This window comes from Schistocerca americana, chromosome 6 (genome assembly GCF_021461395.2).
Source record: "Schistocerca americana isolate TAMUIC-IGC-003095 chromosome 6, iqSchAmer2.1, whole genome shotgun sequence".
Lineage (NCBI taxonomy): Eukaryota > Metazoa > Arthropoda > Insecta > Orthoptera > Acrididae > Schistocerca > Schistocerca americana.
In genome coordinates, this window is record NC_060124.1 from 491,805,066 (window position 1) to 491,819,569 (window position 14,504).

Sequence of the window (14,504 nt, forward strand, 5' to 3'; positions counted from 1 at the left end):
TCACTCAGTTTCTTTGCAACATGACACTTCATTTTATTAAAATAATACATCTCATTCATAATAGATAATATTTATACTCATAATTTCAAATTAATGTGTGCATACGAATAGGTGATGAGTTACAATCAGTTACAAGACCAATATCTTTAAGCGAACGTTAGCGCATCGGTGCTCGTATCGACGTAAAGTTAGTGTAGGTTTACTGAAAAATGTAAATACAGGTAGTGACAATTTTAGAAATGAAATTTCCATACTTGACATTGGCGTCTGAAGAAGAGTACTGGATGAGCCCCTACGAAAACAAACAATTGGCAAAAATTATTTTACTATAGCACAACATATCTGCCACCTTGCAGTGCTTTTAAGTTACAACTCTTTTCATGAAAATAATTCAGAATTTTCGTGAGGTAGAGTGGCAGTAATGTTTTTGTACTTTTCTTTCAAATAATGGAAAAGAACACACACATTCAGAGTTCTATTACAATATAGTCATTGGCAGACTTTTCAACTCCATTTGGCAAGGATTTTGACATTACATTTTTGTGTTTCTCTTTTTTTTGCAAAATTTTTCATATTGGAAGTTTAAATTGACACTGCCATGCCACTAAAGCAGACTTGAGATTTTTTTTCCATTTTTTCACTTATGTAATACTTTGCTTTTAAATTTGTCTGCTGCACTAGAAACAATGAAGCACGTGCAATTTGCCTGCACAATACTAGATTTAAACTACCATGTTTCCATTGTTATACAAAGAAATATATGTCTACAATAAAACATCATAGCATCATACCATTGAGTGACAATTACATTTAGGTTCTATGTCATTCTCGTTGCGTTACCAGTTTTTTTTTTTCAAAATAAATGTTGACAGTGTGCCAAATATTCAATACAGTGCTTTTTTTAAATCTTTTCGACACAGATTACACATATTATGTTTTTCCCCAAAAAATGTACGTTTAAACAGGAAAAATCTCCACGAATTATATGCCGAGCCTGTGCTGCTTACAATTACAATAATGACAACAATAACGACAATGTGAGAATGAGACTGCACTTTTTTTTAAACCACTCTGCACGTGTCGATCACTCGCATAGCAGATCTGAATCATTGTTAAGCACTGGTACAAAAAAAAAGAAAAGTTTACCAATAAAGAACACCTATCATTTCCCTTAGTAACCCCTCTTAGGAAATACATTTTCAGTATTCTTGCTACCAAAACATCTGGACTGCATGCCGCGAAACATACCGTTAATGTTGGTGGGTTAAATAACAACACAAAGAAAAGGATACATTTTGAGATCAAGAGTATAACATAAAACACTGCAAGGGAACGGCTGCTGCAATAAAGCAGCCGCTTCCCACAACATACAGACCGACATCATAGTCTTGGCCACTGTGACGCACACTCGCTCGCACCCCGCGCCGTATGTCAACATCAGCAAGGATTTGCTTCATCCGCGTAAGTCAACTGGCTCCCGTCACAGTGTGCGTTGCATGGCGAGGAATAAGCTGCACCTCTCGAACTGATTTAGTAACATACAACGTAGAAACTATACATACGGTTAAACACATTATAAAGACACACACACTCACTCATGTACGTTCCTTGTCAGCAACAAACAGCATCTCTCTTCTCTGAAAGCAATTAATGCGAGGCTCGGCCCTGGCAAAATCTATACTAGTTCACGAACGAGGATGCCCCGTCAGTTAACACTTCCTATTAGTTCATGCCCTCCCCCTTCCAGAGCACACGCCGGTATTGCTGAAGACGACAAAAAAAAGCGTAAAAAAAGAAAGACTTCTTGGGAAGATTATTTACAGATAATCAGTCTGCGTTCAAAAAAAAAAAAAAAAAAAAGAAAAAAAAAAGAGTAAGCAACTTGACACCCTCCAACTTTGTACTAAACGAGAGAAAAATACTCGCGCAAGCGCAGTGCCAGCGTAAGATATTAGGTACCGCACCGTAACCACATAATCATGTTACATAAAAAAGTACTGGATAATGACACAACAAAAAAGCAATGAATCGCTACATTTATTATCATTATTATTATTTTTACAAGTCCACATATGTAACAGCTTCAATCGCTGGCTGATAGCCTGATTCACTTGTATGTCGAAACGAATAGTCTTACCGCGACACAGTACCAGAGTCAGAACACAAATTGCTCGTCCACAGCCAGCTTTCGGAGAAGTCGTCCACTCCATGGTCACGAGCCGTGATTGGCTCCTTTGGGATTGCGAGACGTAGTGGCAATGATGCACTCAACAAAGCAAACAACAGTCCCAATCGTAGCACTGACTAGTTTGTGCACATATTAAGATACACTTGTATTACAGGTCAGACTAATGTACATTGTCACCTCGCAGCAGAAGAGCTGATCACAGGAAATGTGCACGCGTATAGGTTAGTGACGATGTGAAGGGAAAAGAAGCGAAGAGGGAGCAGATGACATGGAGTGCCTTTAAAACGCTGAAACTGTTGAACTATGGAAGGAGTGACACGACGCTGACCGAGGTGGGAGTAAGATGCACAACCCAAAGGTGGATAAGCAAAGTACGTCATGCTGACGTCATGCAAAAATGTCTCACCAATTAAAAATTTCTGCGATAGTGTGCATACTCTATCGAGGTTCCATTTAAACTTCATTCTGTTCTTTTCCCAACAGAACTGAAATTACGGTTATTAAAATAACACAATCGCATAAATTATTTGGGCGAAAGAATGCTGATTAAAAATATTCAGGGTTTAAAAATGGGAAAACTAATTGAATATTTTTTTAAAGGACGTTGCGCATAGAAATGTTTAAAAGTAAAATAGACTAACAGAATTAGGTATAGAGAAGAACAGAAGAGGGGAAGAAAAGCGATGAGAATGAGGAAAACATCTTGGCTGCAGTGAAGAGTCGTCGAAGGAAAGATTGGAAGGGTAAAGAGGAGAAAGAAGATTTGGAATGGTGAATTATATGGCAAACGGGAAATGTCAGCAGCAAGTTAGGGAGCTTCACCGAACAAAAAGAAGTGGGCAGCGACGAGTCGAATAAATGTCATGAGAGAGATATACGAAAAAATGAGAAAAGTGAGTGAATAAAAAATAAATACGCATAGGGTATACAAAGCAGATTATTTCGCAAAAAAAAAGAAGCAATGGAATTCACACCAGGCACGGATTCGCGCAAACTGTTCAGTGACTGAATACAGGCAAACGACTGACGTCGGACGAGTATGCCACTATCATTTCAGTGCCCCTAGAACTTTAACGAGTAACGAAATTCTGTTTGTAGAAAAATAAGAATAGAGAAGCTCTATTTTGTCTCTTTGTCTGTCCCGTTCACCGATGTAAACACAGCAGTGTTCCGTGTTCACCTTGCTGAGCAAGAGATGGCTGCAAGCGAGGTGGTAATTGCAAGCAAAAGGTACAAAGTCTGTACGGTGACACAGGCGTCAATAGTGGCAATTTATCAGGCACAGAGCTAATTTCTTTGCCTTCCTCTGACCAGTCAATCTCAACAGATAAAAGCGGAGTAAAAGCCACGGCCGAAACGTTATATTCACAGAGCGTTGCTGAAGGAGAGAGGGGGGGGGGGGGGGGGGGGAGAAAGGGGGACGAGAGCAGGGAAGAAATACTAACGACCCGCTGTGGGTCGATCTCAGGACCTCTGGAATTGGAATCAACAGGTTACTTATGCAGTTCCCAACACAAATGCCTCGAAGTGAACGACCTATATCTCCAGAAGCTTTGGCTGCAATTTACTTCTGACCCGGCAGTTCGGAGACGTAACGTTGTACTAATCAAACGGCAAATTCACGTAAAATTACCTCTGACTCACATCAGTTACACACGGAGAAATAAATTCACAGCGACATTGGTGTGTGTGTGTCTCTCTCTCTCTCTCCCTGTCATGTGGCAGGAACACACCAGTCGTCTAGAGCTGAAATTTATTTATATATAAGCCGGTGGTAGCAACTACAAACAACTGCCGCACACAAGACGTAAACAGAAAAACATAAACAAACAAATAAACGAATAAACGAAAGACGCGCCCGCAATGCGACGAACGGCAATGAGATCTAGCCGGTTGGACGCCGGCGATGCAGTCCAGACAAAACTCAAGTCCCTCCCCCCCACCCCCCACCCTACCCACAAAAGAAAATCCCCACCCTTCCCCATCACACAGGTCAGCCCGCAGCCCAGTACGCTGAGTGCTGCCAACTAAAAGCAGTAGCATTAGCTCGTTTACGTGTATACTAAGGCTCAAAACGTGTAACTCAATACAGCAATAATCATAATAACCACAATAATTATAATAATTATAATATAATGATAATAGTATTTATAACATTTTTCCTTTTTTATTTGCATAGAATAGCATTAAACGTAAATCTCTTCGCACTCTAGCTTAGTTCGTTACCCACTCTCATAATTTTTTTTTCCCATCTCGTGTACAAAGTCGCTTCACATTAATAACTAAAGAATTAACTCGTTAAACATAAAACAGAAAAAGAAAGGCCATTTGCTCCATCCTTTCGGGCTGATAACAGCCCACAACTCTCTCTTCTCTAAACAAAAAAAATGCGCTCTTGCGGGAGGAAAAAATAAAATAAAAATAAAACAAAGGCTGGAATTGCACCACACAACCGCATCGCAAAACAGGAAGATGCTTCATCTCTTCCTCAGCGCGTACACACTTTCTGTCACGTTCAAAATACCAAGCCATTTTATTTTATTTATTTTTAAAAAAACGTCCATGTGTTTTATCTATTATGTTAGAATTATATTTCATGTATATATCCTGTATTATATATATATATATTTATTTATATTTGTGTTTGTGTGTGTTTTGTGTGTGTGTATATATATATAATTTGTTTTTCCGTGTTGTACAGTTTGTTTGTACGGTCCCTGCCGCTTGGCAGCGCTGGCGTCGTCGTCGTCGTCGTCGTCGTCGTCGTCGACGTCTTGGTCGTCGTGGCCGGCCTACCAGCAGAAGACGGACAGCTCGCCCCCACGGTCTCCTCCGTGCCTCCACGCCGTCACCGCTCGCGCCTTCAGCTGCAACAAGTTACACGGAACGTGTAAGTGACGAAACACGTGACAACAACTCGAAACAACAGGAAAAAAGTAAATTTCATTTGTACACGACCCACAAAGCTGAAAACCTTAAGGCATATTACATAAACTCAAGGTGGAGGGGGAGAAAGGGAAGGGAAGGAGCTGATGATAGCAGCTGCATCGGGTCTTTATGCAGAATCGACGTGGACGAATGAAAATATGTACAGGATCGGGGCTCGAACCCAGCATCTCCGCTTACTAGGCAGCTGTGTTAACCAATGCCCCATCCAGACGCAGTGTTTATCGCAAATGCACAGACTATCTCGGCACGCTCCCCGGGTCTGCAGCTCGTGGTCTAGTGGCTAGCGTTGCTGCCTCGAGGTCCCGGGTTCGATTCCCAGCCGGGTTGGGGATTTTCTCTGCCCGGGGACAGGGTGTCTGTGTTGTCCTCATCATTCGTGACAGCGGCTGGACTGAATTGTGTAAAAATTGGACTGTGCAAAAATTGGGACTTTGTACGGGCGCTGATGACACAAACCAAACATCATCATCACCATCATCAACGATCCCCGGCAGACCCACATTCCCACCTAGCGCCAACTATCTATCCTCCAGTCCCCGCTGATGTCCTCCACGCTCGCTAAATTTAGATTAGATCGAAAGATATTCTGCATCTGCTCTGAATGTTGTGAATTCACTGCCCGTGGATGTGGTTCAATTATGTGAATGGATATTGTTAATCCTTCTAAACCACAAGGGGTAAGGTGTCACAAAACTGATACAGTTATGCGGCCATTGTTTAGAAACAGTTAGTCGTTTTTCCATTAGAAATTTCACTTTGGAGGTAAAAATCAGTTCTGACAGAGAGCGCTTTCGGACTCAAAATAAATATACAGACGATCTTAGAACATTGCCCACATCCAAGCAAATATTGACTATGTACCCAGGCCGGCCGGAGTGGCCGTGCGGTTCTAGGCGCTACAGTCTGGAGCCTAGCGACCGCTATGGTCGCAGGTTCCGATCCTGCCTCGGGCATGGATGTGTGTGATGTCCTTAGGTTAGTTCGGTTTAATTAGTTCTAAGTTCTAGGCGACTGATGACCTCAGAAGTTAGGTCGCATAGTGCTCAGAGCCATTTGAACCATTTGACTATGTACCTACCAAATTTGCGTTTCATGCACACAACATTGCGGTCTTTTTACTGAATTATTCATTATTCTCACATTCATTGTATGGAGATAATTATTAAACCATACATATAACCCTTAATGCAGTTTAATCCTAAAATTGGTGCGCTAACGCCTACGACTCATCCACCAGACATGCAGAGGTAATCCGCTTGCTGAAGAAGAAAAGCCTCCAAAGAAAAAGGGAGTAGGCCAAACGTAGGACGGCCAGAAATCTATGCCTGTGACCAAAGCTGTTCCAAGTAGTCAAAAATAAAGGAAAATGAAGAGACTGGTTGTGATTCCGACATCTCTTTGAAGAGTGACAACACCATGGACGATGTCAATTTCTTTGGAGAATCCAGATCCTATTGTAAAGTCTGCACATGCAGGTGTAGGGCATTATATCTTAGATAAATTTCGAGGAGGAAGGAGGAATTCATACGAGATATGTTTGCACAAAACTACTAAATAATGATCTCAAAGTTATAGATCTAGAATCTATGGACAAGAAAGTTTTTAAAGTAAATGAAAAGTACATTTGTCTTATTAATAACAGTGATATGAGGTAAATTGCCAATATTCCCCATGCTGCCACTGGGATGGTAAATATAAAACGAGGAATCTGCTTTGTGTTTAACAGTCCTGTTGAAGTTCATGAAAAAAAAAGGACAATGGTTCTCTTTTCGATATATCTTATTGTTAAGTATGATTGTTAAGAGTTCCTAACCCATCGTTCACTTTATAGTACTGAAAATACGGAAAACAAAGAAATTCCTGTGGTTCGCTCTGATATGCATGTCATGCTATAAAATGTCAATTGTACATATGTATCGTTTTGCGTGTTCTCTATCTCATTTTTAAGAGCTCAAGTTTCTATTTTCAGTGTATATAACAACATCACGTTTGTATCATATCTTGGAGCAGCTGTACCACATTTAAGAATTTCAGTTCAAAAAACGATGCACTGTTTTTTTTCTAGTCTTCATCTGTAGCTTTCAAAAATGAAATACAGTGCCATTTTAAAGCAGATTATAGTCTCAAACATTAACATTTTTTTCTAACAGTTAACCTTTCTACTTCAAAAACAGAGACAAATTTTGCGATTTTGTATGACAATTACGAGGTGCGGCTAGAAAAAAACCGGACTGATGCTCGAAAAAACATTTATTTACAATTATTTACAATTTCATGTTATCTCCTTCAATGTACTCTCCTCCTCGGTCTCTACACCGCTCCATGCGAATTTTCCACTGTTCATAGCAATGCTGCAGATCATTTTCGGTAAGTCCATACATTACTTCCGTCGCTTTTTCTTTTACTGCTTCAACAGTCTCAAATCTAGTTCCTTTCAAAGCTGACTTGACTTTAGGGAAAAGAAAAAAGTCACAGGGGGCCAAATCAGGTGAGTAGGGTGGATGATCTAAGATGGGAATGTTGTGTTTTGCCAAAAACGTCTTCACTGACAACGCACTGTGAGCTGGGGCATTGTCTTGGTGAAGGATCCATGACTTTTTTCTCCACAAATCGTTCCGTTTTTTTCGCACTCGCTCACGTAGGGTAGCCAGGACGCTAATGTAGTAATGCTGATTCACTGTTTGTCCCTCTGGTACCCAATCAATGTGCACAATCCCTTTGATGTCAAAAAAAACAATCATCACTGCCTTGAATTTCGATTTTGACATTCGTGCCTTTTTTTGTCGTGGAGAACCAGGAGTTTTCCAATGCATCGATTGGCGTTTAGTTTCGGGATCGTAAGTAAAAAACCACGATTCATCGCAAGTAATAACATTTTGTAAGAAGGTGGGATCACTTTCAATGTTTTCCAGGATGTCAGAACAAATCCTTCTTCGGCGTTCCTTCTGTTCAATTGTGAGACACTTTGGAACCATTTTTGAACACACTTTGTTCATGTTGAAACTTTCATGAAGAATTTGCCAAACACTTTCCTTGTCAACTCCTGTTAACTCAGACACTGCTCTGATTGTTAAACGGCGATCTTGTCGAACAAGTTTACCGATTTTTTCAATGTTTGCATCAGTTTTTGCTGACAATGGTCTGCCAGTGCGAGTGTCATCACTGGTGTCTTCGCGGCCATCTTTAAATCGTTTAAACCACTCAAACACTTGTGTTCGCGATAAACAATCATCGCCGTACACTTGTTGTAACATTACAAACGTTTCACTTGCAGATTTTCCTAGTTTGAAACAAAATTTGATGTTAACACGCTGTTCTTTCTGTACACTCAACATTTTCCGACGCACAGACAAAACGTCAACTACTTAAAACAGGCGCCAAGGGCAGACTGAGTGCAGGAGGCAGATGAAACTCGAGCAGTAGGCAGAGCGAGAGTCACGTGACAGGCCACGCGACTTTCAGCCTTATTGCATTCGTTTTATTGTTTCACCAGTACTAGTCCGGTTTTTTTCTAGCCACACCTCGTATATAGGTCACAGTTTCCTATATTATAGGTTAATGGAATATTCTGTGATAAGTCAAAAGCGTCTGACTGCATAATCATAACATCCCTTCAAGTAAATTAGAATATTACAGTCACTAGGCACTTCACGACTTATTCATGTAAGAAAAAACAAAAAGAAAGAGAGAGAGAGGGAGAGAGATTTGGGGGGGGGGGGGGAGCGGGAGAGAGAGGGAGGGAGGGAGGGAGGGAGGGAGAGAGAGAGAGAGAGAGAGAGAGAGAGAGAGAGAGAGGTCATTACCCACCTATGAATTAAACACAAAGAAATAAATGTAGAAAAGTAGGAAACCGACAGTATCAGCGGGAAAGAGCCCTGTCACTGTCTGACTGAGAAATAAATTCATGTGGTGTTCCGCAAGGATCCATCTTAGGACCCTAGTTTTTATTGTGTATGTGATGTTCCAGTTATATCCGCCGCATATTACTCCTTCTAAAATGTTAGTTTAAAATTTAAAACGAATGATGGCATATAAAAAAAAGATCTCTTGCTGAGTGCCAGAATAAGGGTGAAAAACGGGGAAATTCTTTTTTATTGATCTGTGCGTTAAATTACGTTTCACATTACTGGCTAGAAAAGAACATCTGAGCTGACAGCCGGCATTGCATGCGAAGAAGGTCACGAAGAATGGAAACGGAATATGATGGGGAAATTTCTTCAGCCAGCAGGTGTATTACAATAAAGGAGATGAACAATGTGCTGTAAAAAACTCAACCGTTGCCTTGTTTTCGAAATGAATTGACGGCTTTTGGCTGTACCAGAACAGAACTATACTGATTTATCGTTCTGTATTCTCAAAAACAGGTAGTACAAAGAGGCGCAGTGTTTGAAATTTTATTGACGAATTAGTGTATTAAAGAGTGTCTGTGAACAAATGAAAAAAGTGAGCTGTCCGTCGTAACATTTTCTTCAGGGTGATATAAGGTTTTCAAGTTTTCTAGCTAGGGCAGTTGTTTATTCTTTCGAATTCCAACAGACACTCTAATAAGAAAAAAATGAGGCTCCACGAAGGAATTATCCGAATGGGACGGAAATCGGTAGATGTGATTTACACGTACAAACTAACGAGTGATCACGATTTCAGAAAAATTGGATGATTTATTCAAGAGTAAGAGTTCACAAAATTCACAAAATAGGCAAGTCAGTAATACGCTGTTCCACAGCCGGCCCTTATGATGGCAGTTATTCTACGTAGCATTGAATGGTAGAATTGTTGGACGTCCTCCTGAGAGATATCGTGCCAAATACTGTCCAATTGGCGCATTAAACCTCCCGTAATGCTGCAAACCTTCTCAATTGGGCAGAGATCCAGCGACCTTGCAGGCCGAGGAACGGATTAGCAAGCAAGAAGAGAAGCAGTAGAAACTCTCGCCTCGTGCGGGCCGACACAGTCTGGCTGAAATTAAGCTCAGGATAACTTGCCATGAAGGGCAACAAAAGGCGGAGAAGAATACCGTTGACGTAATACACTGCTGTAAGAGTACCGTGGATCACAACCAAAGGGGTCCTGCTACGAATTAAAATGGCACCCCAGACAATCGCTCCTGGTTGTCGGTCCGTATGGCGGGCGACAGTCGGGCTGGTACTCCACCGCTGTCCACGGCGTCTCCTTCGCTGGTGATCGAGTCTCATTTCGAACCATGACTCATGACTGAAGACAATTCTATTCCAGTCAATGAGGTTCCGGGCCGAAGACGTGCCTGGAATCACTCCAGTCAGCGAAGGTATACCAACTAGACTTTCGCCCGCAGTACGACCCGACAACTGGGAGTGATGGTCTGGGGTGCTATTTGGTTGTCATCCGCTGCACCCTCACAATACCGAGCTACGTCGACAATATTATACACTCTGTTTTGTTGCCGTTCACGCCAAGCCATCCTGGGCTGAAATTTCGGCAAGATAATGCCCGCCCGCACTTCAAGTATGATGATGATATGTTCTGCTCATTCGGCACGTCTGTCACTGCGAGTTCAGCGTTCTCCAGTCCTTGCAGGTTTCCGCCATACTTTTCGTAGCAACTTACGACGTATTTTTCTTGTGTCGTTGAGTAAAACCTCACAAAATGCTGTCTATTTCATGAACATTAATAAAGAGAGACAAAAAAATTTTGTGTCACTAAACCTCGGAAGACAGACTAAATGCACATCATAACTTCTGTTCAGAGAAGTATACTACAGAATTTCGTGAGAGATCACATTTTGGGGGAACTCGGTTCGAGCTGCTCGCTGCCATGCCCTCAGCTGCCAATATTGAGAGAATCTGCTTTTGCTTCATAGCGCAGAGAAATCACCAGGTAATGGGCGCGGCGCCTACACGATCGCTCCTTGGTAATGTTTCTGTTTGTCTCACAGTAATAACGAATACCCCAACACTGAGATCTTCATTAGCACAATCGATATATTGCTGCTTTCTTTTTAATCTTATTCCGTGATAGAAAGCTGTTTCAGATAAATTCTGTATGCGATAACTGCTCAAAACGGTTCAAATGGCTCTGAGCACTATGGCACTTAACATCTGAGGTCATCAGTCCCCTAGAAGTTAGAACTACTTAAACCTAACTGACCTAGGGACATCACACACATCCATGCCCGAGGCAGGATTCGAACCGCGACCGTAGCAGTCGCGCGGTTCCGGACTGAAGCGCCTAGAACCGCACGGCTACCACGGTCGGCTGCGATAACTGCAATCAATCTGACTGTGACCAAAAACGGAATATCTATGAAAGCAAAAGCATTTTTAATGTATTTTAATCACATTCCCATAGCAAGTGTACCTAATTTGTTTATTTGGTACTGAAGCTACACTCCAATTTTACAACAAGTAAATATAATTTGCTTCTCAATCAGCAAAACACGAAAATCCAACTTATTTCCTTTATTTATTTCTTTTCTAGTTTATCTACGGGGCCGGCATTTTTATATATTCGTTTCGGCAGCCTGTGGCGTTTGGTAACTAGATGTCCTTCCCGTCATCACTAGTCTCCCAAGAAAGGAACAAGCGTACCCCATATGTCTGTGTCTAGTGTGGATGTCATGTTCAAGCACGATAACGTTGTATAAATGTTTGTGTAGTGTGTATCTGACACGGGACTTGGGTACCGGCCGGTGTTCACCTGATGGGATGTGGGAAACCGCCTGAAATCACATCCAGGCTTGGCGGCACACCGTCTCTCGTCGATCCCGGACGGCCTCGCCTTCGAAGCGAGCTACTACTGCTCCCCACTGTCAAGGCGGGTGAATGTAAAAAACCAGTCAGCATCTGAAGTAGCTTTCCAATGTGGTGCTAACAGAATTCTATGATTAGAATACCGAACCTTCACTTATACTTTTTCCTTCTTTGATTCTTGCCAAGAATAAGCATGTGTGGTGTAAATTTACACTGATACGTATTCCAGTACGCCTGATCATTATGACTCACACTTCAGCGATTATGTGAGCGCTGTGAGGTAAATCCGTCATTAAAAAAGTGGCGCGACTTCCTTTCTGTTAGATTTGAAAACAAGTTTCTGAAACGGATCTCGTGACAAAAGGTAGGCTCGATATTTCGTTAATGTTGTCATTCTTCTTCTTTCTGCTACAGTGTATGTGTCTTATGGCACGTTTGAACTGGAGGTTCCCCATCAAGTCGTGTACTGAGCATCTTCCTTCACCCGTCTGTAAGTTCGTCCTCTTCTAATGTCGGCCATCACTCCAATTCCCTTTCTATCTTTTGCTCTCATTCCTTCCACTATTGCCTCCATAATTATTTCTTGTAGACAGTTTCTGAGCAGTATATGTTAAAAATCAAGATTTTTTTTCCTCTTTCTGATCACTTCCAATAATCTTCTTTCTTACCCTATTTTCTTCTTCACATTTTCATTCTTAAGTCACTCAATCCACTTCACTTTCAGCATTATTCTCCGCAGACACATTTGAAAACTTTCTAAACATCTCTCTTCTTTCTTTTCATCTGTCCATGCTTCACTGGTGTGTAACAAAACACTTCACACATAAATTTTTGCAAATCTTTTCCTCAGCTCCATTGGAATTCTTCTAGATGTTAGCAACTGCTTCATCTTTTGAAATGCTCTCTTTCCCAGAGATATCCTCCTCCTTATGCGTTCTGAACAACTTCCATTCCACATCATTAAGTTTTCCAGGTACAGGAAGGATATTACTTCTTCTATATTTTTCCATCTAAGAATATGTTACTAAAACTTGCTACTCGCTTATTCTCATCACTTTTGTCCTTCATATAATTATTTGCATTTCAGACACCTTCTGTTCAATACTCTTCAACATCTTCTGTAGCTCCTTTCCTGATTCCACCAACACATTTGCGTAGTCTTTATCCTTTATCCTCCAATAGCAATGCCTCTTGCATCCTCTATGGCCTTTCCTCTCAGTTCTTCTCCATATACTTGAATAGCTTCTGTGACACTCAGCCTCACTGCCTTCCACCCCGACTGTCGTCTTATTCCCTACTCTGTCTCTTTTTGCTTTATGTTCACCACTTAGTCTGTACTCACATCTTTTAAAATTCTCAGTAGTATACTCCAGTTGACTCTACCCATAAAACAAACGCACATCACCTTATTCATTTCTATCATGCTTTCCCCAGTCATCCTCAGACAATCTATAGTAACTCTTATTCCTTTGCACTTTCTGGACCTGAACTGGTATTATCCAGTACTTTCCTCAATTTTCTTTTCGTTTCTCCTTAGCATGACTCTCGATGTAGCCTTTGTAACATTGCTATTAAAAGCAATTGTCCTGCATTCTTTAGCGTTGCACTTTTTAAGTAAACGTATGAGAATGGTCTTTTGAGTAAGTCTTGAGGCCTGTGTCACGAATTTTGTTTACTTCCTTAGTCAATCCGTTTATCATGCAGTCAAGCCCCATTGTCCGAGCAGTACAACTTTGTAAACATATGTTTAAGAAGTGGAAAATGAAAAAGAAAGTGGAATTTGGCTCATGCCTAATGGGCATGGTTAGAAGAGAAACGGTGTAGCACAAGGGAAAGATAAGTTATCTAAATCGGCCTCCGGCAAGCGCTTTCCCCGTCACTCCGTGACAGCAGCTTCGATTTTTCGATACAGACCCACGCGTTCAGTTAACAAGCTCGCCGCTTCTATCACGTGTAAGCCATTTATGTCGCAGCCACCTCTCGAGACGGACACTGAACACGTACCGCAAGCGCGGGAGATTTGAGATGGGACTAGTCCCACGAAAGGGAGAAGTCAAATTCTCGGCCAGAGCGACCGAATACTTTTCAAGCATTTCCCGCCAGGGTAATCGTAGCTGGGTAATAACCAAAAGCACTTGGTCACCTAAAGCAGCGATCACTTTGAAACGCTGCTACTCAAGATTCTAAATGAAACTGAACAGAGCAACAGGTCGCAAGCACTATTACAGCCCGTTCAAATTTAATTTGGGATTTGTATAAAATGAATGAAACAGTGCTAGTTTTTAATTTTGTGTTTATTCGGAACGGTTTCGGTATTAAACCATCATCCAGTGAAAAACAAAAATAAAAAAGCTCTCACATATTATATATTATGCCGAAACCGGTCGGAATAAATACGAAACTAATCATGCATTTATACGATATATCTCACCTGTTGACTGTCGCTAAAAAGGTACAGGGTGTTTGAAAAAGAACTTCCTAGTTTTAAGTATAAATTTAATGGGGAAATTAATGAAAAATCACATCAATGAGTACATATCATGAAAGAAAATTCCTTCAAGTTTTGTTTAATGTTAGTAGTCGTCAACGTGGGATCCATTTGTTGCCCTGCACACGTCGACACCATATTCCACTTCTCGGCA

At 41.2% G+C, this 14,504-nt stretch overlaps 1 protein-coding gene across 1 annotated transcript in view; it reads right to left on the reverse strand.

The window, feature by feature from the left end:
• Window positions 1–4,173: 4,173 nt before the first annotated feature.
• Window positions 4,174–14,504, reverse strand: part of LOC124619490 — an 880,976-nt gene continuing 870,645 nt past the window's right edge. Inside the window, exon 7 of the mRNA XM_047145903.1 lies at window positions 4,174–5,055. Within this exon, the coding sequence (XP_047001859.1) occupies window positions 4,981–5,055 (75 nt within the window). The 3' untranslated portion in view covers window positions 4,174–4,980. The remainder of the gene's footprint in view (window positions 5,056–14,504) is intronic.